Source organism: Mytilus trossulus, chromosome 7 (genome assembly GCF_036588685.1).
Source record: "Mytilus trossulus isolate FHL-02 chromosome 7, PNRI_Mtr1.1.1.hap1, whole genome shotgun sequence".
NCBI classification, from domain to species: domain Eukaryota; kingdom Metazoa; phylum Mollusca; class Bivalvia; order Mytilida; family Mytilidae; genus Mytilus; species Mytilus trossulus.
This window is the reverse complement of record NC_086379.1, coordinates 45,637,870-45,664,945: the sequence shown is the minus strand read 5'-3', so window position 1 is coordinate 45,664,945 and position 27,076 is coordinate 45,637,870. Positions and strand designations below refer to the sequence as shown.

At 31.6% G+C, this 27,076-nt stretch overlaps 1 protein-coding gene across 2 annotated transcripts; it reads right to left on the bottom strand.

Moving 5' to 3' along the window:
* Positions 1-754: 754 nt before the first annotated feature.
* Positions 755-22,727, bottom strand: LOC134725159 (dipeptidyl peptidase 1-like). 2 transcript variants are annotated; one of them, XM_063588749.1, is made up of 8 exons: positions 22,471-22,727; positions 18,167-18,261; positions 17,156-17,355; positions 13,241-13,399; positions 5,671-5,789; positions 4,383-4,514; positions 3,499-3,670; positions 755-1,279 (listed from the first exon to the last, which is right to left on the bottom strand). In XM_063588749.1, the coding sequence occupies exons 1-8, from the start codon at positions 22,634-22,636 to the stop codon at positions 955-957; spliced, it is 1,368 nt and encodes a 455-aa protein (XP_063444819.1). In that variant the 5' UTR covers positions 22,637-22,727; the 3' UTR covers positions 755-954. The 2 variants fall into 2 exon arrangements, with proteins under 2 accessions (XP_063444819.1, XP_063444818.1); XM_063588748.1 differs by lacking the exon at positions 755-1,279 and adding an exon at positions 1,302-1,695.
* Positions 22,728-27,076: the final 4,349 nt, after the last annotated feature.

Sequence of the window (27,076 nt, the reverse complement as noted above, 5' to 3'; positions counted from 1 at the left end):
CAATTGAATCACAAATATTCTCTTGTTGTATTACTTGCCATAAACAACAGGCCAACTGTGCACACATCACTTAACTGGTGAAAAATAGCCTGTATGCAAATATACTAATCAAGTTTGATCCTAGTTCATTAAGAGTTTATGATAACAGCCAAAAACTGCTAAACACTGGAGACGAAAACACATCAATATTTGAGGGACAATAACTCCAAAACAAAACAAAGAGTTAGAATTTTCTCTAATTTTAAGTGCAAATACATTATGCTGTTAATGTTTATAGTTACACTTTTAACTTAGCTCCTTTAGTTTTTGAAGGAATGACAGGAAATGCCAAAAAAGTTAAAAAAATAAAAAAATTCAGGGGAAATAACTCTAAAACATGAGGACAAATTAACCAAATTTACAGGATAGATAAGACTGGTGCTGACCCCTTTTATTCCATATTTTTTCCCCTAACTGTTATAATTAAAGACTTAAGTTTTACCCCAATTTTCTATTTTGGACACACACCAATCATGTTGGTTAATCAACCAGGACAAAAATCACAAACCTATAGATGAAGCAGACAACCTTTTATTTCTACTAATTAAGCATTTTCAGGAGAATATTTGCAAAGAAAATTTGTTGAATGATGGTCAGACAATGAATGCAAAGTGATGGCTAGAGCTCACATGAACTTTTGGTCAGGTGAGCTAAAATAAATTAGGGTAATATATGCATGTAGTATGGAAATAATTCTAAATACATGAACGGCAAATTACAAAACAAAACACCTTTATTATATCTTGGAGCCATCACAGAAACATAACATATTAATACTTTGGTTTATGACACTTTCGTATAAATTCATAAAAAAACACAGCAATATTTCAGAGTGAATCAGTGACAAACACTAGATTAACCTTGGAATATCAACATCAAGAATTGTAAATAACTGAAAATATCTGCATCCAAATTTTACAGAATTGGGAAGGACTGAACAGCAATACTTTCGATAGAACATTCATCAACTCCTCTCATGATACGGAAAAACCCTTCTTCACCCCACCTTGGACCCCAACTGTTTTTAACCAGCCAATATTTATGGCCAATTCCTGAATCATACCCATATCCAACAACAAGAACCACATGATTTGTTATTTCAAATGGATTAAAACTATTGGTCAGTGTTGTGTGTTGGTAAATTCCACCTTTGTAATGCATGAAATCACCGTAAACCATAAACGATACTGCTATTGGTCCATTTTCAACCAAATTTTTCATCATAAGTTCTTCATTACAACTGAAAGAAGAAATAAACTCAATTTAAAAATGTATAAGTAGAATTTATTGTAAAAATGTAACAATTTTGTAAACAAACAACACATATTGAGTTACAAAATAGGGAATGACTGGACGGCAATGCTCTCCATCGCACATTCATCAACACCTCTCATAATTCTGAAAAATCCACCTTCACCCCATTCCGGACCCCAGCTATTTTTAACAATCCAGTATTTCTCTCCTGTCCCACTATCAACTCCATATCCAACTAGAAGCACAGCATGATTTGTTATTTCAAAGGGGTTGAAACTGTTTGTAAGACCTGTGTGCTTGTAAACGCCGGACTTGTACTGCATAAAATCATTGTAAACTTCAAAGGCGATAACCATGGGTCCATTGTTGACTAGATTAATCATCATCAACTCTTCATTACATCTACAAAATAACCAAACCATTCAATCAACTCACTTATACACATTCACTGATCTTGGGCGAGTTTAAGGTTATTGAGCTAGGTTAATGTTTAGTTTGGTGTCCAAAATGTAACACTTTTCATATTTGTTTTTCTACTTTCCATGTTTTACCCATCGTAACAGACAGTCAATCTCATACTAAATTTATATACGGTAAAATATCATAACTAAAAAACTGACAATAAAAGTCTTAAAATCTTGCTCTAGCATGCATATCCTAGGTACATGTATAACATACTAAAACTACGCTTTCCAGAACAAATTACCATTTTTTTAAATTTAAAAAAAATCCCTACTTTTTACCTTAAAAAATTGTTAGTTTTAGAATCAAATCTCCTTTTTTTTTTTAAATCTATTCAGCACAAAAGCTTCTAAAAATATATATATGAAAAAAATGTAAAAACAATTTAAAAATGAGATTTGTAACATGCTTTCATTTAGAATGAATTTGAAAAAAATTCTATAGTCGATATCTACAGCTGCAGAATGTGGAAATAAAATATATGTTATAATTATCATTTTGAATTTGAAACAGAACTTTGGCATACATTATGAGGCATTTTCCCACTTGAAATCAATTAATTGTAATGTACATCATATAAAACTGGTAGAAGTTTGCATAATTAAGATTTAAAGGAAGATAGGTCATAAAATATTAATTAGATTTCAATAATTTTTTCATTATGAAATAATATTCTAATTAATTATTCATATGTACAATTTATAATATACTTTTCCCCAATAAATACGTGTTGTTTTAAAAGATGGTCAGAGCTGATAAATTTGTTTTTTTTTGCTTTTACATAAATTTGAAAAATTGCAACCAATACAAAATCAGTATCTAAATGAATTGAAGATCTAAACATAAATATGGAAATAAGGAATGCATATCTACTCATAAATCTTATTATTTATAAAAACTTATTTGAAATTAAAACCCTTTCCTAGGAATATTTGGGTGAATTTGAACCAACAAAGGGTCATACTACAAATTAGCAGTTTCGGCATGAAGGAAAGTCAGTTTTACTCTCAAAAACTTTTTTTCCAAGGACCTAAGAATTTGAACCTACATATTATAATTCTTAAAATTTATGATTTGGTGTGGTTTCAAAGAAGTATGTTTTCACATCAAAATATATGTACAATTTATGTAAAAAATATTTACAAATGGATTCATAGAAAACTAACTATATATCTTTGATAAAGGGAATTTTCTAGACAGTAAAAGTATGCTAATATATTTATTGACAAAAAAAAATTCAATACACTATTAAGTGCCATAGTTCCATTATAATCAAAAGTTATTAATATTTCAAAACATTTTGAAGTAACTATATATCGTTGATAAAGGGAATGTCCTATTCAGTAGAAGTATACTTATATATTTATTGACTGAAACAATTAATATACTATTAAGTGCCATAATTCCATGGAAAACAAACATTTTGAAGTAACCTTTGAAATTGATGAAACCGTATGAAACGAAAGCTGAAACCATTACCAGTGCCATCAAGACAAAGACAACAGAAACTAATTGAAAATAACAAAGACTAACCACTGTATGACAACAAAAACAACTAAATGATATTAATACCCCTGACAGTGGTGATCTAACAAAGCCATACAAATAAAATTTCTTTTCATGACGAGAATATAAATCAGACTTTAACCAAAATGAATTTGTGATTGACCTTTCAAATATTTTAGTTGAAAAAATCATCATATGGAGACGCTTTGTTGTAAAACAATATGAAATTTAACTTACGCTCCATAAAATCCACCAATATACTCATATTTAGTAGCATATTGTCTTGGGCAGGAATTCTGGGTTTTACATTGACCGTCTTTGCCAGTGTAGGGATTGCAGGACTCAGCAACCAATCCAAAATCTTCTGCATATTTTCCTCCAATCAGATATGGAAATCCACCATCACAACCTGAAAGAAAATCATATAAGTAGTATTATCCTACAGCTATGTGCGTCCCAGTTGCCAGTCTGATTTCAAAACAGAGGTGCAATTAAGACTTAATTCTTCACTAAGTTATATTGAGGATAAAAACAAATTCTTGTGAATCATATTGACCTATGTTCTAATTAAGAAAAAAATCATGGGGGCTTGAATATATCGTGATTTTACCACAGGTTGGCCCTTTATGACAAATATTTTACCCTGAGCATTAGCGAGGCCTAAAATATCGGCATAAAGGGACAACCCGTGGTAAAATCACGATATATTCAAGCCCCCATAAATTATTTTGATTCTAATAGGACAAATACAGCAATTCTTTTGGATCAAAGCACTCTAGGTGGAGGCAAATATTTGCCGTTCTCATAAATAAATGCACTATTAAATTGACGTAAAAGAACAGAGTGAACTGAATAAGTGACATGCTTAAACTATTTAAAATACCATATTTAGATAGATTTGGATGAATTTAAATGATAATTTACTCATATGTCTAACATGTATAAAAAAATTGGCTTATACCACATTTTAGCCTTGTTTGTTTACGTTTCCTTGTTATGATGATTTTTACTTTAAGTCTGTTTTCTCAAATTCACATAACTGATAAAAAATAATCTGCCCCTGCTTCTGTATCATATGCCCTTAGAAATACTGCATGATGCTAACTTAGTAAGTCTTTTACCTTGAGAGTATTCACTGCATTCTACAATGTCCTGAGTTGAGAACACTGGAGTCTTTGTACCATTTGTCATAATACGAACACGGGCCTCATTCATAGCTAATGACCCAAAGGCATAACAACTACCACAACTCACTGAAAATATATAATTCCAAAGTTATATACAAAATCAAAATAGGTTTGAAAATTATCATGATAAAATTTGTTTTTTAAAATAGCTGGAGTTTCACGCTGTTTCAGTCATTGGAACATTAACAGGGAGACAAGATGTAACTTTGAGATGTTAACAAAACCTTTGACTTGCCAATTCTATACTGTTTAGACAAATAAATAGGTTTGTAATTTTTTTTCTTAAAAAAACAAATAAGATTGGCTGAAATATATTTTCAAGAATTAAATCATCAAGTCCATGATACTCTTGCCAAAAAATGAAAGAACTGACGAAAGTTTATGTTAATTTTCAATTTAAAAGCTTTGCAAAATCTCTTTTCTCACTTGCCAACAATATTTAAGATTTCAAATTTAAGTTATCTCCCATTGTACAATTTCTCCTTGTTGAAAACAATTTACAGTAATAAATTGTAAACATGGATATTTAACATTATTTTCTCTGCTTGTATTTGTTTGTTTTACATGGTTTTTTTGTGTTATGTAATTGCAAAGTGATTAATATCAAGGATGTTTTTACAACATTTGTACATTTTCTTTTTTCTTTTTTGTTTCTTGTTTTTGTATCTATTTCCTAAAACATATAATTTATCTTAGTTATATAACTTGGTTATATATCACATTATTGTATGGAAACAGGAAGATGTGTTATAATTGCTAATGAGACAACTCTCCACCACAGACAAAATATAGTTCACGATGAGTAAAATAAGTTATTTCAATTTTTATGCAAAAAACAAATGTATTTTTTCACCAAAGGGAGATAATTTGGAGCTTTTTCAATGATATAAACATTTTAAAAGTCATCTGGGGCCAAAACGAATTGATATTTTTGGTTGATTTTTGTACCATGTCATAAAGTAACAACTAATAGTGTAATAAATAAAAATTTGTAATGAAAAAAACAAATATTTCAATTTTTGCTGATTTTTTTTGTACCCTTGAGCTTCCTTAAATATAGATAATTACAATCATCTAGCTTCATGTAAGATGTCAGAAAATGCAACAACAAATGGAAGATTTAACAGTCTTGACTGGCTATACAGCCCTTGCACGATCAATCAGGAAATGCTATTAGGTACAATTCTATTCATATTACTGCCAACAAGTTCTATTTACTCACATTGGTTTCTGATTGGTGAGACATAGTTCATGCCACCAACATTCCTCCAATCAAATGAGTCGGGAAGAGATTGGGCTTTCAATGTTTGTTCTCTGGTTGGTTTAGCTGGTTTTGGCCTTCTGTTTTAAAAATGAATAAATACAATTTTAAATACTTTTTACTTATTTGTCTGCCACGTAGTATACTTTTATAATTTTATGCCTTATGGCGAAGACAAGTTTTATCGGACAGAGTTAAATGACTGGATTTAAATCAAAGTCAATTCCTGGTCAGATTATTATTTTTTTCTTGAAAAGAATTCATTTATATATGGATGCACAAGAGAAAAAAATCCATCAAATACTAAGAAACAACTATATAAAAGGACAAGCCAATTTTTGCTGTTCTTCATGAAGGTAGCAATTTAAGGGCATATCCAACAGTTTCAGGGGAGGTAATAACAAACGTAAACGTCGTCTATTGTTTCCCATAATTTCACGGTGTTTCAACGACGTCATAATGGCCGTTTGGAAAGAGCGGTTTCTTTCCTCATTGGAAATGGCACGGCGGGAATCGGCAAAAAAATCATACAGAATATTAGCAGAACTAGAATTCAAAACTAAAAGATATCTTTGTCCATTTGGTCTATTATAAAAGAACCGCAATTATCTTAATCATTACTAGACCATACTCACTTTTAAGTTTCCGTTTTATTAAATTATCTTCAATACAGTAGAAAACAACGAGAGCAAATGCATAATGATTTATTATTGCATAAGAAAGTAACACAAATTGTAATTAGTTCTTTATCAACTTTTTCCGAGATTTTGTCATTCAGGATAGAAAACTTAAAGTTTGGTTTTACTTGAGAAAGATGAAAAAAAAGGTTTCTTGAGAAAAAATAAATACGGCGTAAAATAGCATTTATCATGCATCTAGCTTTGCGTTGAAGTGCTAATAGATATACAGTAGCTCTTTAACATGAATATGAACTTTAACCGGTAAACTATGTAAAACAAAAGATGACACAGTAATAAAAAAATATTGAAATAGGAAAACATTGTAATATATACACTGACATACAAGTAGAAAATATCCGACGATGTTGGTGTTTACTTATGTATGAGGAAACAAATATAATTAAAAAATAAAACACAAAAAAAACCAGTGTAGGTGTCTTTACTAATTAGACGAGCCCTTTTCAGTCAGTAGGTCCATAACATGATGGAAAAAAACCAGCCTTTGACAAAATACCATAATTCAAAATGGGGAGGGGGGGCTAATAGCTTTACTCACGATTTTGATCATCATTCAACTTTATCTAGTACGGCATAAGTTTTACCGCTAGTACACTCTTTATATCTTGATAATGTATCAATCGATCCACTCTCGCCTCGTCGTAGATATGCGTGATATATTTGCCACTGGAGCACGGCAGCAATAAATTCATCAGTTTCATATAGTGATGCATAATCATTAGTTCTCAACTGATAATTGTCTCAAACAGTGTTCCAGTTTTGTTTTTTTATTTTTATTTTATATCTTATTTTAAAAACGAAAATTTTAGAATTTCTTTCCGCATCTTTCTCTTTGAATTCACTTTTTTGAATAATCAATAATAATATAGAGTGGGGTGCTCAATTTCGCCATATCTTTCAATGTTTTCTTCAGTTTATGTTCAGGTCTTTATGTTTTTTAAGTATACTGATATTTCTATATGAAGATAACTTCAAATCAAATTATTCTTAGCTTGAAAACGTGTTTGTTTTGAGAAAAATCATCTGAAAAGTGTGATTTAAGGGTGTTTGAAATTTCCTGATTTTTTTGTCAACGGGGGACACATATTCGCCGTTTTTGCATATCTATTTTAAACCAAATAACTGCAGCTTTAAACAATATTTATCAAATAAATTTCATTAAATATGAATAGCTGACATTTGAAAGGTGTAAAAAACTGAAATTTTGGGCAATCAGTCAAGAAAATAACTAAGAAATATTTCTTTGAATTTTTTTTTTCATGTCCGTTTTTCTGTCCTTTGCGGTTAGTTCCGAAATTGTGTCTCATTTTCAAAAATAACCATATTTGTTTTAAAAATATAATTTATCGGCATATTTCTTCCATTTCAACCATCCTTTGAAGTTTTTACACCTTAAAATTATAAAACGGCGTAATTGTGTCCACTGCGAATATGAGCGCCCCACTCTAGTAGTCTACATTAGTCACAGTGTAGATACTATTCTGTACGCTTTCCGGAAGTCGCGATTTTCGAAGCGAGAACGTTTTGGATCACATTTTAAATTTGTCGAATATACTATATTAAACGGTAAGATGTTCATCTGTACATTGCTTAATGATCAATTCAGCTGACATCGATATTCACAAATGGTTTATAATTAAATTTAGCACATTCATTATTCGTATCTTTGCCTTAATTAAGAGATTTTCAAGTGCATCACTAAGGAAAATCAGTCGGTGAACCTAAATACAATCTTTTTGCACTCTTACTGTACAAATTAACGTAAAATCCAGACTTAATTTACTAAATAGAGTATATTTTAAGTGGTGGTAAAAGTTTCAGCCAGATCTTTGAAGCCAGAAATAAGAAAATTACACTTGTTTGAATTTCTCACTGTACGATCAGTCGAGCTTGTATATATTTTGAAACTGTATGATCAGTCTTTATTTCACTGTATTCTAGTAGTGATTTCAAAGTTATTTACGATACATTAGAAGATGTCATTTTTCTAAATAACACAAATATATTTTAATAAATGCACATCCTGTAAACTTTTCAAACATGTTTTAGCTTGATAGGGTGTACTCGACTTACTACATTAAGTATAAGGATGTTTGAATGTGGCTGAAATAAGAAGAAGGTTAAATTTGTTTGTTTATAGAAGTTTCAGGAATGTCCTCCGTTATACTTAAAATTGTACAAACACACAGATTTAATTGTTACTATATAAAAATGCATGAATTTACAAACATTTGAGGCCGTACTGTAGCCTATAATTGATCACAGTTCCTTCACTTTGTTTTTGGATGTAGATCGGTCTCTTTCACACTCAATTGTACACCACTTTGTAAAGCGATGGTTTATAGTGATAATGATGTCCGTCTTTCCGTTCGTCCGTTGGACTGGTACAACATGTTTCGCCGGTTTTGCAAGTACATCTCCTCATAAACCATTTAATATACATTGGGGTTTCCAGACATTTTTAAATGGAGAGGGGGTCCAATCCAGGAGAAAAGAGGATTCCAAATATATGTTCCCATACAAATGCATTGAAAGTTAAAAAAAAGAGTTTCAAACCGCCGGATCCCAATTTTCTTGAATCCGTCACTGGTATAACTATTAATTATTTTTTACTTGGATTCCATATCATAAATTATAATATAAAAAAGAAGATGCGGTATGATTGCCAATGAGTCAACTGTCCACAAGAGATCAAAATGACACAGCTATTAACAAATATAGGCCACCGTATGGCCTTCAACAATAAGCAAAGCCAATACCACAAAGTCGGCTATAAAAAGCCCAGAAATGACAATGTAAAACAATTCAAACGAGAAAATTAACGGCCTTATTTATATAAAAAAAAGGGATATATTTCTTATTTTATTAAAAATATTTTAAGGGGTTTCTTTATATAAGATACGGGCTTGAACATTGCATTATATGGGGGCACCCATCAGGTATTTCCAACTGTGACCTCCAAAACGAATTGTTAAACTTTTCTAAAATCGCTCCATTTTTAATCTATTAATGTACTATGGACCTTCTATTTCGAATTTTTTGTAAAAATATTTTTGATGTTTCTCTATCCAAAATACGGACTTTGTCATAACCTTATATTGGGCGTACCTATTTTATATCCACAACTTCCTTCAGACACTTGTCATAACTTAATGAATATTTTTCAGATTCCTTATCATTTAATTCAATTGTGTACCTCTTATTTTGGTTTTTCGAAAAATCATCAGTTTTTTATTTCCATGATATGGACTTTTCCACTACCTTATTGGGTGGTACGCGCTTACTATACGCAACTTTTAAAAACTTACCATATACTAGTACTAGTATTAATAAAAGTATAAACTTTCTCATACTCGTTATTAAATGATGCCCCTGTGTACCTATAATTTAGTTTTTCTGGTGGTTTATTTTTTTCCAAAACATGGACTATAGAAGTGGCGGGGTATTATTTCGTTAATTCTTTCCTCAATACCTAAAGTTTTTAAACAAAGCTTTCTCTATCTATTTTTTGTCATTTTAAAAGAGACATGCTTGATGTATGTAATCACCAATTGGTCAACGGTAGACGGTGTAAATAGTCTTAAAAATGTAATAGTTAAACAGATAACTGCAACGACACACTAATACAAAGTCCACAAGCGAATCATGTATTGCTTTATAGGCATTTGATTTTAAGTAAGACTGACGAAACAAAAATATAATTATTTTGCCGTCTACAAAAATCATCAGAAATATATTTGTATTGTCTGATGAAAGAAATTACACGTTATAGTTCCATGGACACAATCATAAATTATATCAAATAGACACGTATATACCTTCAAATTGCCGTTGTTTTTCAGTCAAGGTCGTTAAAAACTTCCATTTGTTGTTGTTTTTTTCTTCAAAATCACGACTGGTCATACAGACAAAAAATCTGAAATCGCTACTAGAATACAGTCAGTTTTAGACTGATCGTACAGTAATTTATTTTGGGATCCTCAATGAAAACATATTTTTTTATTTGAAATACGAACATTCTACTTAAATACGGTAGGAATATTGACACAGTATATATTTTACTGTAAACTGATGCAAATATTTGCAATAAAAGATTATTTGCTTTGTACTACGAGAGCAAAATTGTCAATCGATTTCACTTTTTTCTATGAAGTTGGTGTGATGCACGCGTATATTTTATATTCTACTGCACGTTTTTGTTACATAATTTAAGATGTGCAAAGCACTTTATAGATATAGGAGTAAACAAATGATGAGAAAAAGCACCCAAAACAAAACCGTTCTGTTAGCCAGTTTGAAATCCTCGCTTCGAAAATCGCGACTTCCGGATAGCGTACAGAATAGTATCTACACTGTGTTAGTGGTTACATTGTATACAGCCAAACTATGTAGAGGGCAGTAGAACAGAAAACAATTTCCATTGTGTATATATGCAATAACTCATATATTGAAGCGTAAAACCACGGCAGTCAGGCTCGTTTAGGTGAAAAAAATACTGTCACAGTTTCAATTTCATATACTTATATAAATTATAGTAAATATGTCATAAAAGCAAAAACACACGAAAAAATGTCCACAATTTATTTTAACATTCAACATTTTTCGGTCGTTTTGTTTATGCTCAAGTTAATGTCAAACTGATCTGTTTTGTTCATCAAAGTATGTTTTCATCTACAACTGCAAAAGGCGCAACTTCAAGATTCATGTGACCTTTGTTGTTGTTTAGAGATTTTATTCGAAGTTCCTTTATCCCTTCAATCATTTATTTAGATGGTATTTTAGCGTATAGATAGCGCGAAACTCTCCTTACTCTATGCATCTGATATTACGACATTTTTATTTCGACTAAATGAGGCTGCAAATTTATACATCCGAGCAGCTAAACGGCCGCACCCAATTTTAGCAAATATATACACGTAACTGTCGGACAGGAGCAGTCCAGAGACGGAATATTTCTATACCCAATCAATCCATTTTTAATGATAAAGATTTTAAAGGTATACATTAATACGTCAGCAAACCAACGACACATATAAATCAAAACACTAAGAGTAAACATACAGTTTTTTGTTATAGCTAGAAGCCTGTAAAGAGAAAAAGCCAAAACTGCAACAGGAATATATAATACGGAGTGGGTGAGATTTTAGACAAGTGTTTGGTTGCAAAATTTCACGTGCTCTTTATTGATTTCGATATGTGAAATTATATAGACAGTGTAATGTAAATCAGTGTAAGACAAACACTTCTTTGTAAAGTAACGGTAAAATAAATAATGACGACGGACGTCAAGTGGCATATTAAATGAAAAACATCAATTGTAAATATAATATGAAAATTAACCCTGCTTTGTACTATAGACCGACACACAGAAACGGACTTTTAACGTGTAATTCGTTTGTTGTAAAAGAGGGATGAAATACCGTATACGATAGCCGGGGACTATTTTAATAGTTTGTTATTCCATGGTTTGCTAAACCGAATAATTCAGTACCTCCCCGTAATCGATCTCTCCTACTTGCTAGGTAGAAATCGTAGACCAGACGAATATAACGACTGAATTATTCGGGTTAATGGTTTGCATGTTTCACACCCGGGTTTCACAATTTTGACGAACACTATAGTAGAGCTAACTGAATTATTATCTCGTTCATATACTGGTCCATTATAAAGAAGAAGAGGCAATATGACTGCTGTCGAGACAACTATCCAACAAAGTCACAGTGTAAAAATACATTTGTCTGCAACACCGTCGCACTGCCTATGAAAAATTAGCGGGAACTATAACGTTACGTTCCGAAACGTCTTATTTTTGGCGCAATTTGTGAGGCTTACGGAAGGGATTGAGTAAACAGTATGATATTACTCGATTTTTCTAAAAAACGAGTATGGTGACAAATATTTTTCAAAACGTTATGACGTTCCATTTTTTTCAAAGAATAACATATCTTACTTTGGTCAAATCGACACCGTTAGAAACATTAAAAAAAATCAAAAATGTGCATTTCAAATGTTCATTTCTTACCGTTTTTGGGGGTAACCATGACGTTTTTGGCTTTATTTGAGAAAGAATTAATTCTTTAAATGGTCAAGTTAGATTTTTCTAACCATCTTGAATTATTTTGCTTCAATTTGAGCCCAATTATATAAGTATATTTTGATTAAAAAATCATATTTAAATTTTTTAAATAAAAAACGTTTTTTACTCCAAAATTCCAAAAATGTTCAATTTTCACCAGCATTTTTTGCAAAAACGAAATCGACAACATATATTTTTTTGGGCAAAATTCGATTCTCTGTCAATTGAAGAATAAAATATCTTAAAGGGAAAAAATTCTCACCGTCAGAAATAAACTGTTGGATATGCCCTTAAGGTAGTATTAATAAGAGTATAAACATTTTGATGACTGTCTGTTTTGGGAAATATTAGCAAACTTGAACATGAAATCTACTTGAAACAGACATTTTTTAAGAGATTATAAAAAACTTAATTATGAATTAAGTTTCAGTATACTTTTTTATGTTATGTCATCAGACATGGTCTCCTTTTTTCATGATGTCACAATGGCAAAATTCAGAGGAAATCAAGAAATTTTGCATCACAATTAAATTTTGACTCATCAATAGCTGAAAACAGATATTTCACTAGTGACGAGAAATATTTTTCTCACTCTGATCATGAAATGTCAAATTGCAATGAAACAGGCTTAAAATTCTCCAGTAATACATATGAATAAATTTTAAAGAATTTTTCTTATCCCTAATTCTAGCTAAAGATTTTACTCAACTAAGCAGACAATTATAATTAAATGTTAAAATAATATTTTCAAACTTGCCCAATAATTCTTGACTTCCTTCCGCCAGCCCTTTTGATCATATCTTCTATTGTCATTTTTTCATACTCAGGATAATGGACGGCTTGCCAAGTCTTTTGATGTTGGTTAATCTTCTTGATAAAAGAGTGGTCAGTTTTGTATAAAACATCACTATACAACCTGCAAAAGTAATGATCATTTAAAAATACATGTATTTATAAATAAAAATAATCTAATCCCTGTAATTATACTGGTAGTAAACAGAAACTATGATACTTTTTGTAACTAAACAGGGCTATGGTCCTTTGATGTGGTCATCTCAAGTACAGGAAGTCTATGATAAAACCCCATGCCTGGTCAACCTTAAAATCTGTATGACCCGTATACAGCAGGTGGGGTGGCGTGGTTGGGATTTTTCTGTTAAGGGGGCTCGCAGGTATAAATCTTTTTTTTTTAATATAGGATTTTGATATCGTCACAGGGCTTCTAAAATGTTGTACATTACAAATTTTTTAAGAAAAAAATATCTCACAAACAGGCTTTGAAAATTTTGGCAAAATGCATGCTTCTAAAATGTTGTATGTGAACTTGAACATTTTTGTAAAAATAAGTGAAATAAAAATTTTGAAACTTCTGGATTATCCAAGAACTTAAATTATTTTCACAGAAATTAAGAATTGTACAATTATTTTTTCCCAAAGCCATTCTACAACAATTTTCAAGTTTTCATACTACATTTTGGAAGCAAACATTACAAACAACTGACATTGGCAATTTTGTAATTTGTCTTATTTCACACATTTTGATTGGTCTAACTGCATGCTATTTTGTAATACCAAAGATTTCCTCCCGCCCAGACCATTGGTGTCAAAAAGTATTTTTTAACCCCGCCACATTATTTATGTATGTGCCTGTCCCAAGTCAGGAGCCTGTAATTCAGTGGTTGTAGTTTGTTTATGTGTTACATATTTGTTTTTCGTTCATTTTTTTTTACATAAATAAGGCTGTTAGTTTTCTGGCTTGAATTGTTTTACATTGTCTTATTGGGGCCTTTTATAGCTGACTATATGCGGTATGGGCTTTGCTCATTGTTGAAGACCGTATGGTGACCTATAATTGTTAATGTTTGTGTCATTTTGGTCTTTTGTGGATAGTTGTCTCATTGGCAATCATACTACATCTTCTTTTTTTATATAAACAACATTTTAGAAGCCCAGCGATGATATATTTTCCCACAAAAGAACCTTTTCATATACTTCAAAATAGAAAAATGAATTAAAAAATGGGGTCACTGTTCATTTTAGCTCACAATCTGCTTCCGAATAAAGCATTCGAAAACAATAATAAACAAGAGGCTCTCAAGAGCCTGAATCACTCACCTTAATTCTTTTGGTTAAATCTCTCATCAATGATTATTTTGGCTTTTCAATTTATTTAAATGTTTTTTGGATCGTCCTATTTTCTTCAAAAGCAAAAAAAAAAATCATTTTCTCCTATGTTCTATTTTAGCCATAGAAGCTATGTTTCTTGACATACAAGGAAATAAAATATAAAATTTATACTAGATACTATGAAACTTATTTAGCCTAAGTTTGGCTGAAATTGATACAGCAGTTTCAAAGGAGAAGATTTTTTAAAGTAAGTCAACATGATGAACAAATTGTGAAAAAAGTCTTTAAAGGGCAATAACTCCTTAAGGGGTCAATTGACAATTTTGGTCAGATAGACTTATCTGTAGATCTTACTTTGCTGAACATTATTGCTCACTTTACAATTTATCTCTATCTACAATAATATTCAAGATAATAACCAAAAACAGCAAAATTTCCTTAAAATTATCAATTCAGGGGCAGCAACCCAACAACAGGTTGTCTGATTCATCTGGAAATTTCAGGGCAGATAGATCTTGACCTGATAAACAATGCAACCCCATGTCAGATTTTCTCTAAATGCTTTTGTTTTTGAGTTATAAGCCAAAAACTGCATTTGACCCCTATGTTCTATTTTTAGCAATGGCGACCATGTTTGTTGATAGATCAAAACTTCAGATACAATTTATAAACTAGATACCCTAAGGAACATTCAGTTAAAGTTTGGAAGTATTTGGCCCAGTAGTTTCAGGAGAAGATTTTTGTAAAAGATTACTAAGATTTACGAAAAATGGTTAAAAATTGACTATAAAGGGCAATAACTCCTAAAGGGGTCAACTGACCAGATCGGTCATGTTGACTTATTTGTAAATCTTACTTTGCTGAACATTATTGCTATTTACAGTTTATCTCTATCTATAATAATATTCAAGATAATATCCAAAAACAGCAAAGTTTCCTTAAAATTATCAATTCAGGGGCAGCAACCCAACAACGGGATGTCTGATTCATCTGAAAATTTCAGGGCAGATAGATCTTGACCTGATAAACAATGTAACCCCCATGTCAGATTTGCTCTAAATGCTTTGTTTTTTGAGTTATAAGCCAAAAACTGCATTCGACCTCTATGTTCTATTTTTAGTAATGGCGACCATGTTTGTTGATAGATCAAAACTTCGGAAACACTTTATAAACTAGATACCCTAAGGAACATTCAGTTAAAGTTTGGAAGTATTTGGCCCAGTAGTTTCAGAGGAGAAGATTTTTGTAAAAGATAACTAAGATTTACGAAAAATGGTTAAAAATTGACTATAAAGGGCAATTACTCCTAAAGAGTCAACTGACCATTTCGGTCATGTTGACTTATTTGTAAATTTTACTTTGCTGAACATTATTGCTGTTTACAGTTTATCTCTATCTATAATAATATTCAAGATAATAACCAAAAACTGCAAAATTTCCTGAAAATTACCAATTCAGGGGCAGCAACCCAACAACGGGATGTCTGATTCATCTGAAAATTTCAGGGCAGATAGATCTTGACCTGATAAACAATGTAACCCCCATGTCAGATTTTCTCTAAATGCTTTGGTTTTTGAGTTACAAGCCAAAAACTGCATTTGACCCCTATGTTCTATTTTTAGCAATGGCAACCATGTTTGTTGATAGATCAAAACCTCGGATACAATTTATAAACTAGATACCCTAAGGAACATTCAGTTAAAGTTTGGAAGTATTTGGCCCAGTAGTTTTAGAGGAGAAGATTCTTGAAATAGTTTACGACGACAGACGACGACGACAGACGATGACGGACGCCAAGTGATGGCATAAGCTCACTTGGCCCTTCGGGCCAGGTGAGCTAAAAATATAGGTCACCAATGAGTTAACAAAGATAGTTCAATTTTAATGCCCCAAAATGGCATTTTTGCACCAAAGAAAGATAATTTGGAGCTTTTTCAATGATTTTAACATTTTAAAAGTCATCTGTGGCCAAATTGAATGGATTTGTTTGGGTGATTTTTGTAACATATCATAAGGTAATAACTAATAGTGTATAAATAAAATTTGCAATGAAAAAATAAATGTTTATTTTTTTGCTGAAATTTTTGTACCCGCAAGCCTCCTTAAGGTGGTACCTAACACTACAGGGAGATAACTCTGTAAAATCAGCAGAACGTTTTAATAATGTGGTGTTGTTAAAAAGTTCAAATTTTTTGAAATTTTTATATTTTTGTCAGAGGGTCAAAGCAAATACTTTGTCAAAATTTTAAGAAAATTAAACAAGCCAAATTAATTTTAGCTCAGGTGTTGGGTACCACCTTAAGTCCAGAAAACTGAAAATAGTCATTTTTGGACAATTTTAGATTGTTTTTTTTTTGACAATTAAATGCTAACAACGTCATACAAATCCTGAAAAACATAACATTTTTTAGGGGTGGATAAAAGGGTCACACCCTCTATGACTTACCCTGGATCTGTTACTGCTATCCTATATTATCTATGGACTATGGTATTTTTGCTATCATCCGTCAAGATTTTGAACTGAATCACTATCTGTTAATTATACCTTTTATTATCTGGTAGCTGATATGTTTTTGGAGCAACACTGGACATCTTCATTCCAGAGAAACAGGACCAGTCCCTGTCAAATGTGTCATGTGACCATCCTGGAAATGTTTGGTCACACATACTGGTGATATTTTTACCATCTTTCTTGAACATGGAAAAGGCAAAATACTTCCTGCCAGCAATCACAACCTCAAAACCCTGAAATAATAAAATTGGTTGATCAATTTCCTACCTAAATAATAATGAACTATGTCTTGTATTGTTAATCAAAAGAATGTTGTGAAAAATCAGCTCTGTTACTAAAAAAAAATCATAAAATCATGCATTCAATAAATTTTCTTTTCTATCAGGTATATCTGTCTTTAAAATTTTATAAATGAGAAAAATTCTTAAATTATTTGACATAGCAAGATGCAACTCAATTTCATTCAGTGGTAAACAGAAAAGGGCAAGGTTATAATATTCATGTTTTTTGGCCATCTGTGAATATTAATGGTATCATTCATTTGACTTATGTATATAATTCAGTCCTTGGTATAGTGAAAACCTAACAACTTCCAAACATATCCTGTTTTACTGCTATCTCAGTGTTGGCACAAATGCTATTTCCACATCAATACAAAGAAAGAAAAGCAGGAGTCAATATGTAATGGGAGTTTCAGAGTGTTTATGGACAGGTCGTGGTGTTTTTGAAGACAATAAAATCTATAGATTTGAAGTAAATGCTTTATCATGTTTATAGAAAAAGATATGAAAAATTAATCTTGCATAAATCAACTTTTATCTCTGACTCAGTGCTTCTACATGGCTTTTTGTATATATATATATAGCTATGTCCAAAGTTTTCTTTATTCAGAAGTTTGTAGAATTTGAATATAATTTGGACAAGCAAATGCATCCGCCTTGGTACATTTTTTGTACATGTAACATGTGAGTACATTATTGTTTCATTTTTGAACCAGTGGTACTGTTATTATATATGTGAAATTAGAAAAGTTGTTATAAATACCTGGTTATAAATGAGCGTCCAAAAGCCTTTATTTCCATATTGGTCTACAGCATAATCTGGAAAGAACAGTTTGACCTTCAAAGTGGTTGCCATTGCTGAAAAATAAGGGGTAAAATCTGACATTTTTTTCTGTATTTATAATATCAATAAATATATCAAACCTATAATAAAATTCAGGTATTTTTACAGTGAATAATACTTCTAGTTTTTGGTGGATAGTTGTCTCATTCACAATCATAATTATTTTCAATAGCAACGTATATATCAAGTATATTTTTTTTCGTGGTCATGAGTCTTGAGTAGGCAGTGGTACAAATTTGCAATGATTGCAGTTCTTCTAGTTGATTGTAATTGTTCATATTAGTTGACTGTTAGTACAATGTAGTTCAAGTTGACTTTATCACGAGCTTCACAGTAAAAGTATGAATGGACTTGCTTCCCTGGAAGAAAACTGAGTTTGTGTTGTACAGTACAAAAGTTATGAGACACAAATCAGACAAATGTTTACTACTACAGGGATCAATGTTGAGGTCTGACTGACCTGTCCATAGTAAATGTAAATGACTCCCACCTTCACCCCAAGTCCATGATGTCTTAGTTTGGAATAAAATGACAGGTGTTAGGTCTAGCAAAGTGATATGCATATGTGATGCCTATGAGATTGACCTTGTACATGTATGTCATTCAATCTTTTTGAAATGACATACAGGAATGAATATGGTTTAGGAGTTGGTATCTCAATCTTTTACAAGTTCACATAACACACACAAGGAGGTGTGGGGTGACCCTAGGGACTACCCCTATTTTTCATTTGATTTTTTATATTGTCCCATACGTTATTAATAAAGAAATATATATGGTTTAGGGGTGGGGATTTTGACCGTTATCAAGTTTTCAAACAGGAGGGGGTGGGGGACTCCAGTGACTTCCCTTATATTTCATTTGATTTGTTATATTGTCCAATACATGAATATATATGGTTGAGGGGTGGGGATCTCATCTGTTTCCAAGTTATCAAACAGGATTGGGTAGGGTGACCCTTAGGACTCTCCCTATATTTCATTTGATTAGTTCTTTTGTCCCATACATGAAAATATATGGTTTAATATAAAGGTGGGGATCTCAACTGTTTCCAAGTTCTCAAATAACAGGAGGGGTGGGGTGACCACAGGGACTCCCCCTATAATTTATTTGATTTGTTATTTAGTCCCATACATGAGTATATATGGTTAAGGGGTGAGGATCTTGACTGTTTCCAAGTTCTCAAACAGGAGGGTGCAGTGACTTTAGGGACTGGTTTAAGGGTGGGGATCTCAACAGTTTTCAATTCTCAAATATGAAGGGGTAGAGTGGCCCCATGAACTCCACCTATATTTCATATAAATTGTTATATTGTCCCATACATGAATATATATGGTTTAGGGGTCAGGTGAGCTAAAAAAGTGATAACAGATACATGAACTACATTTAATATATTACATGTAGGTCAAGTACAATATGGTTTTATCATATAACTTAAAACCATGAGGAAGAATAAAATAGTATTCACTATTGCTTCTATTGTAAAAATCTTCCTTGTTCATGTTGTAAAAAAGAAAGTGTAATTTAATAAAAAATATATGTACAAAAAATGTATGTTTCTATTAATTCCAACTTAAAAGTGACGAAATAGGTTTACTGAAATTCTATATCTTGTGAGATACATGTATATTAATATTACATACTTATTTGTATGTGTCAGGTTGTTAAAAATAAATGTTGGCTTTTCACCCAATTCAGGATAAGATTCTTCAATATATTTACTAATATAATTTAATCTAATTGCGTGCAATTAAGATGTAAACATCTCAATTGACATAGCAGGTTAAAGAATGAAATGATTAGGACAATATGTTTAATTTCTTAACACATATATATCATAAGTTTATAAGTGCACTTCATTAACACGAAATCAACTTAAAAGATTGTTTCCTAAGTAACACGAATAAGTTGAAACTTATATATTGCTCATGTGAATATACTTTTACCATACTGCTGATATTTATTTTGCCAAGCTCTTGAAATTCAGCAAATCAAATGTGTTTAATTTAATTAAGTATGACAGCTTATTCTTCGAACAAAATTAACATAATATTTTTCCATAAATGTGAAGATACATAGTACAATGTATATCTTTTTAGCATGTTTTAGGGAACTGTAATATTTGTATGAAAACATTCAATTATTTTACATTGTAACCCAAAAGGAATAACCCAGTTCTAGAGGCTTTGAAGTCTTAAAAGCTAAAAATATTGTATCTCTCAATCTTTCTTTGATTCACCGGACAACCAATTTACAAATTACATGTCATAAAGACTAAGACTTCAAGACTTTCAAAGTAAGTACTCATTAAACTGTATTTTTGTTTAGATAGTTACTTGTCACTCAGAAACATTTACTAAATTGGTATTAATAAATATAGAACACAAGTTGACTAAATTGGCATTATTCCTTTTTTTAATTATCCATAGAACTCCAAGAAGTAAATGTCTCCTATGGAGACAATGCCTCTAACTATCACATTTTAATGTTCAGTGAACTGTGAAATCATTGTAACAAAAAACAGCTTCGATAAGATAACCTAAAAAAACTATACATGAAGAAACATGTGACCCCCCAGCTTGAGGCTCCCACAGGGTCAAAATCGACCTGCGACCTCTGGGCTTTTAAGGGGCGACTTCCGACCTGAAGGTCTTCTAAAAACGACCTCAGACCGATATCCTTCGTCTGTGTATGGAAAAACAACCTGCGACCTGTACATTTTCCATAAAAACGACCTCTCGACGAATTCAAAAGCGACCTTGCGACCTGAGGGGTATCCTGTGGGAGCCTCCAGCTTCATGGTTAACTCCCTTAACAAAACTTACATGACTTACAGGTAAAAAAAATGTAGCCACAGACAAAAGTTGTACAGACCTGAAATGATAATGCCACCCCCTTCAATGTAGTAAGACATAAAAATAAGTACATATTAATATTAAAGTTATTGACAAAATTTGAAGACATATAATACATGTAATAATAATCATGAACACAATTTCAAATAATTATAATAATAATTTACTATAGATAATTGTAATGAATCAAGCAAGGCTAAAAGAAATCAAATGAAAATAATTCAGTGCTGTCAGACAGGGCAACTTTTTCTTAAAGCAAGTTGAATTTGGCTGATTTATAGCAAAATTCTTGTACATAGTCGTCATAGACCTCTAACAAGGTGGTAAATCAGAATTAAGTCTTTCTTAACATATCTTTTTAACTTTATATGAGACCTTCAAATTAGCAGCAATATATATTCAATAATCAAATAATTCTAATGCTTCCCCCTTTTTGTCACAAAAATGTTAACATTTATAAGTTTGAACAGCATTTTGCTTCCAACAATGTAATTTTATTAGAAAAACTGTTACCAAGAGAAGGTTGTCCCTCCAGGTTAAATTAAAACTTCTTAGTATTACTTTATTCTTGGAATTCACACATTCTATATAAGTTTGTATATTGTTTATATGTATATGTTTTCTGTAGCAACTGTTTTAAGAGAATAAAGTATTCATAAAACATATCATAACCAATTATATACAAACATGTATTTTAAGCACATACAATATTTAAATGAACATGATGAAGAGATCATTGCCTTGACAGTGATGGTATCAACAGTTATAGGCTGTGTTCATTTCTTGCTGGTTGAGTGGATATGATGTCATTGTAAACCACAAAGAATTTACCTGTCCTTGGGTTTTTTCACACATGACAATTAATTATCAGGTTGAAAATCTTATGCTTTTTTCTTCAGTTGAACAGGTTGGGAACAAACCCTCAGTATGGTATTAATACCTGCACAGAGGGATAATTTTCCTGTATAGCGGTATTTTTGTTCAGAATGGATTTTAAGCCAAATAGGGCAGATGGGTATTCTCTACTTTAATATATATATTGGCTATTGTCTATAGCATTATACGTATAAACAATTACACTTTACTAAAAAATGGGTTGCCCAGTTTGCTTTAAATCCAAACTAAACAAAAATATTTTTATCCCTCTATAAACATGATAAAGGTATTAACATCATACAGAGGGTTTGTTCCCAACCTTAGCCATGTTGGCCTTTTACAAAGATAAACAACTGAACAAAACATAAGTTTATGTATAAACAGAATATGCCATTCTGTTCCTTATATTAGGTGGGGTGAAATATGGAACTCTTGCCAATATTCCCAATCAAAATAGACACGAACACATAACTATTCTGCTAAAAACCTTACCAAAACTGTCACACTTTAATGTCCTGTCATTGCCACCGGCACCGACTTTGAACACCCATTCTCCTCTCAAATCCTCGTAAGTGCAGTTAGCAGGAGTATCGCCATTTACAAAGGCTGTGATAGAAAGAAGAAATAGAAAACATTGCAGAGCGTGCAGGATGCCCATGTTGACTACAATCAAAAGCGACCGTCAACTATTTATTGTTCGAAAACATATGATTTGCACATGACTTTTTACCTTTTGTCACGTGATGTAAGTTCAGTCATGGGACATGCTAAATTAAATACTTTACACTGACCGTGACTTGACAATTTCCAAGTTGTGGCAATAAATATTGCTAGCTGTGCATATTTTAGTGAACAAAAATATACATAAGCTTATATCATCATCTATCGTACGCCGATAAAGTTGCTTTAAAAAAACAGCAATATGTGAACCCGAGACCGCTGACTGAGTTAAGGAAGTTCGCTACTCAGTATAAAAATAACAAGCTTTTCATCACACTAGTATATATTTTAGGGGATAAATAAAGGAACAAATAGAGCAAACAAATTATATAGGTCAATGTGCTTGTTTTCAAGATAACTAGAACACTCCCGCGAAATCGCGGGTATTCAAAGCGTATTTGAAAGGATGTAAAGTGTTGTAGGAAGAATTTTGTAAAAGATTTAATGACTTGAGAATTTCAGGTAAAGTATCAAAAGTCATAGGTACTTGGGGACAGGAAAATGTTTTTTTTAACCCTCCTCCTTTATTTCCAAAATTCCCATTTTTTTTCTATTAATTTCATTATGAACATACATTTAGTGTACATGTATTATGAACATTTCAGTCAGGAGCCTGTAATTCAGTGGTTCAGTGATATTTGTTTTTCGTTCATTTTTTGTACATAAATAAGGCTGTTAGTTTTCTTATTTGAATTGTTTTACATTATCATTTCGGGGCCTTTTATATCAGACTATGCAGTATCGGCTTTTGCTTATTGTTGAAGGCCTTAAGGTGATCTTTAAATGTTAATTTCGATGTCATTTTGGTCTCTTGTGGAGAGTTGTCTCATTGGCATTCATACCACATCTTCTTTTTTTGGAAAACATTTAGTGACTTGAGAATTTCAGAAATTTGGGACAGGATAATTGTTTTTCTAGCCCGGCTCCACCTTTTTTTGTTCTCTATTAATTTTAATGACACAGGAATGATTTTAGCGATTATCTGTATATTATGAACATTCATTAAAGGGGGTCGGGGCAAAGGCGGATTAAGGGGGCCCGCCCCCCTTTTCTTGAAAATAATTGGTTGCTTATATGGGAAATCACTGAAGCATGACCGGAGCGGGCCCGTCTTAGGCAGTCAACGGGCCCCTGCGTATGAAAATTTCTGGATCCACCACTGCGGAGGGGCCCTGATCCTAATATCCCGGGCTTTAAAACATGAAATCCCGAGGTTCTGAATTTATTATACAAATTAAATATCAGGGTCGACATCCCGAAATTCGAAAAAAGAAATCCCGGATCCCGAAATGGTCAATCCTGAAATTTCGATCTTAAAAAAACCCGTTCCAGACGTCCCGAAAGTGTATTTTCTTTTTACAGTCAATTCTCAGTTTAATAATTGATCCATGGTGGTCATTGATATAATATACAGACCCTCTCTATTTAATAAACTCTGTTACCGCCGTAAACTTGAAAATGATATCAGACAGAAAATACACTTTATTCGTAGTTTGTGTATTTGTTTCAAAGTAAAAAGAAAAACGCAAACCGGAGGTCTAACCTGACTTGAATAACCTGACTTGAATTTCGTCCAATGACGAATATAAGACAGAAAATACACTGTATTCGTTGTATTAATGTATGTTCAAAGTATGTATACAGAAAAACGCAAACCGGAAGTCTTATCTGACTTAAAATTTCGCCCAATGACGGAAACATATCCGGACGTCTTTTTTCTCGATTTTCACCCAACATAACTCAATCTGAATAATCATATGAATGGATGACAAATGCGATTATGCACTGTACCCATAGCACACAGAGGCATGATGATTAGTTTATTGTGGAAAGAAGAGAAGCGACACCCAAAATGAGGTCTTCTCGTTTAATAGTATAGATAGCCATTGAAATTTTGGCGGGAAGATGTTCTCTTTTGATTTTTCACAATACTCTTTATATTATCATTGACCAGTTTAAGCTCTCAAAAACTATTAAAAAAAATACAAAGATTTTATAAGACTTTTACAGATGGCTTATAATTATACATGTGAAAGATTTATAAAAAAGAAAAAATAGTGTCAATGGGCATTTTTTTTAAGGCGATCAAATGGATAAAACCAGAGGATTCAGAAAATCGGAAAAAAATTATTCAAAACCGTGACAAGCAAACATCCTTAATTAAGAAACTAAGTCTTGTCTATACATATAAAAAGAAATTGAAAACATTTAGGTAGCAAAATGATCGACATGCAACGACAAGACCCATCCATAATTCAACATAGCTGATATCGTCAGTTGACTCTTTATAGTTACTATTGCTAATAAATACGACAACATTTTGCCAAGAATATGCCAGCGTACTTTATCTTTTACTTTAGTGTTTAGACAAGGTCGATCTACAAATAATAAGTCAGCTTTCAGATGCAATTTTCAACATACTTTTTAACGGCCTTCTAAAACACTGACATTCAATTGATTGATTGATTGTTATTTGCTTTATGCCCCATTAGCACAGAAAGGCTATATCGCGGCGAAATCCAATTCAAGGTATAATTTTAAAATCAAACAAAAGGTCTTTCAATAAACTAAAATTATAGACTAAAGCAAATTGATTATTTACAAAAAAAAAATTACACTAAGATAACGCTATGGAAATTAAAATCGTTTAAAATATATATAACAACATTTTTTTTCTATTTTTATAATATGCTCCAATTTCTTTTAAGAATGATATAATATTTGTAAATGGAACATTATTAAATAAATCATACATATTATCAGAGACATATAATACAACTGATGTCTTACAAAAAAAAAATGTAAAATCACAAAAATACTGAACTCCAAGGAAAATTCCAAAAGGAAAGTCCCCAATCAAATGGCAAAATCAAAAGTTCAAACACATCAAACGAATGGATATTTACAACTGCCATATTCCTGACTTGGTACATGCATTTTCTTATGTAGAAAATGGTGGATTGAACCTGGTTTTATAGCTAGTTAAACCTCTCACTTGTATGACAGTCGCATCAAATACCATTATATTGTCACCAATGCGTGAACAAAACAAACAGAAATAATAGGTAAAAATGTCAAAAATAGGGGTACAGCAGTCAACATTGTGTTATCATCTTTATCACTATTAAAACAACAAATGTAACGAAGAAGCACAAAAAGGCATACATCAAATTTAACATCCTCCTTTTGCTTATATTATTCGATTTTTTTTATCTATGTAAAACGCACCCATAAAGGATAGAAGGTTTTAAGGGCATACGATAGAGTTTTGATCCTGTATTTACAAGTTGATGAAAATTTGCATATTGGCTATCTTTTACCTGATTAAATCAAATATGTAATAAAAAATATACCTTCATGTGCTACTTTTTGAGTAAAATGAGGTCGAAATTTTATATATTTGCTCAAAATTCAGATTTGTGGCCGTAAATTCTTTTTCGAAAGAAAGACATAACTTTTTTGTTATAAAAGATAAATAATTGGTAATTTCTGTATTTTATAAGTATCCTATAAAAATATGCATTTCTTATTCATAAATAACTGACATTTATCAAATGTTCATAATTCGAGAAAAAATGCGTCATTTTTTGCTGCATCTTTATCAAAATTAAAAAAAACCTCTATTTACAGTCTTATAAAAATTGGGTCATATAATCTCCCTGCAAAATGAAACAAATTGCTGTTTTGAAAAATAGGGGTCCATGAACTCGTTTTCAAATTAAATCAGTTTGAATGATAAAAATCAGTCGAAAAATGCATCTTTTCTCGATATGTCACAGTTTGACGTCGCGAACATAACATTTGACGTAACCCTGTAACTGTATCGTATGCCCTTAAGGGCATATGATACAGTTTTGATCCTGTATTTACAAGTTGATGAAAATTTGCATATAGGCTTTTTTTTACCTGATTAAATCAAATATGTAATAAAAAATATACCTTCATGTGCTACTTTTTGAGTTAGATGAGGTCGAAATTTTGTATATTTGCTCAAAATTCAGATTTGTGGCCGTATTTTCCTTTTCGAAAGAAAGACATAACTTTTTTGTTTCCAAAGATAAACACAAATTGTTTTTTGTTAAATAATTTGTAATTTCTGTATTTTATAAGTATTCTAAAAATTTATGCATTTTTTGTTCAGAAATAACTCATTTTAATCAAATGGTCATGAATTGAGAAAAAAAACGTAATTTTTGGCTGTATATTTTTCAAAATTAAAAAAATTGCACTATTTACAGTTTTATAAAATTTGGTCCACATAATCTCCCTGCAAAATGAAACAAAATGTCGTTTTAAAAAATGGGGGTCCATGCACTCGTTTTCAAATTAACTCAGTCTGAATGATAAAAAATAGTCGAAAAATGCATCTTTTCCCGAT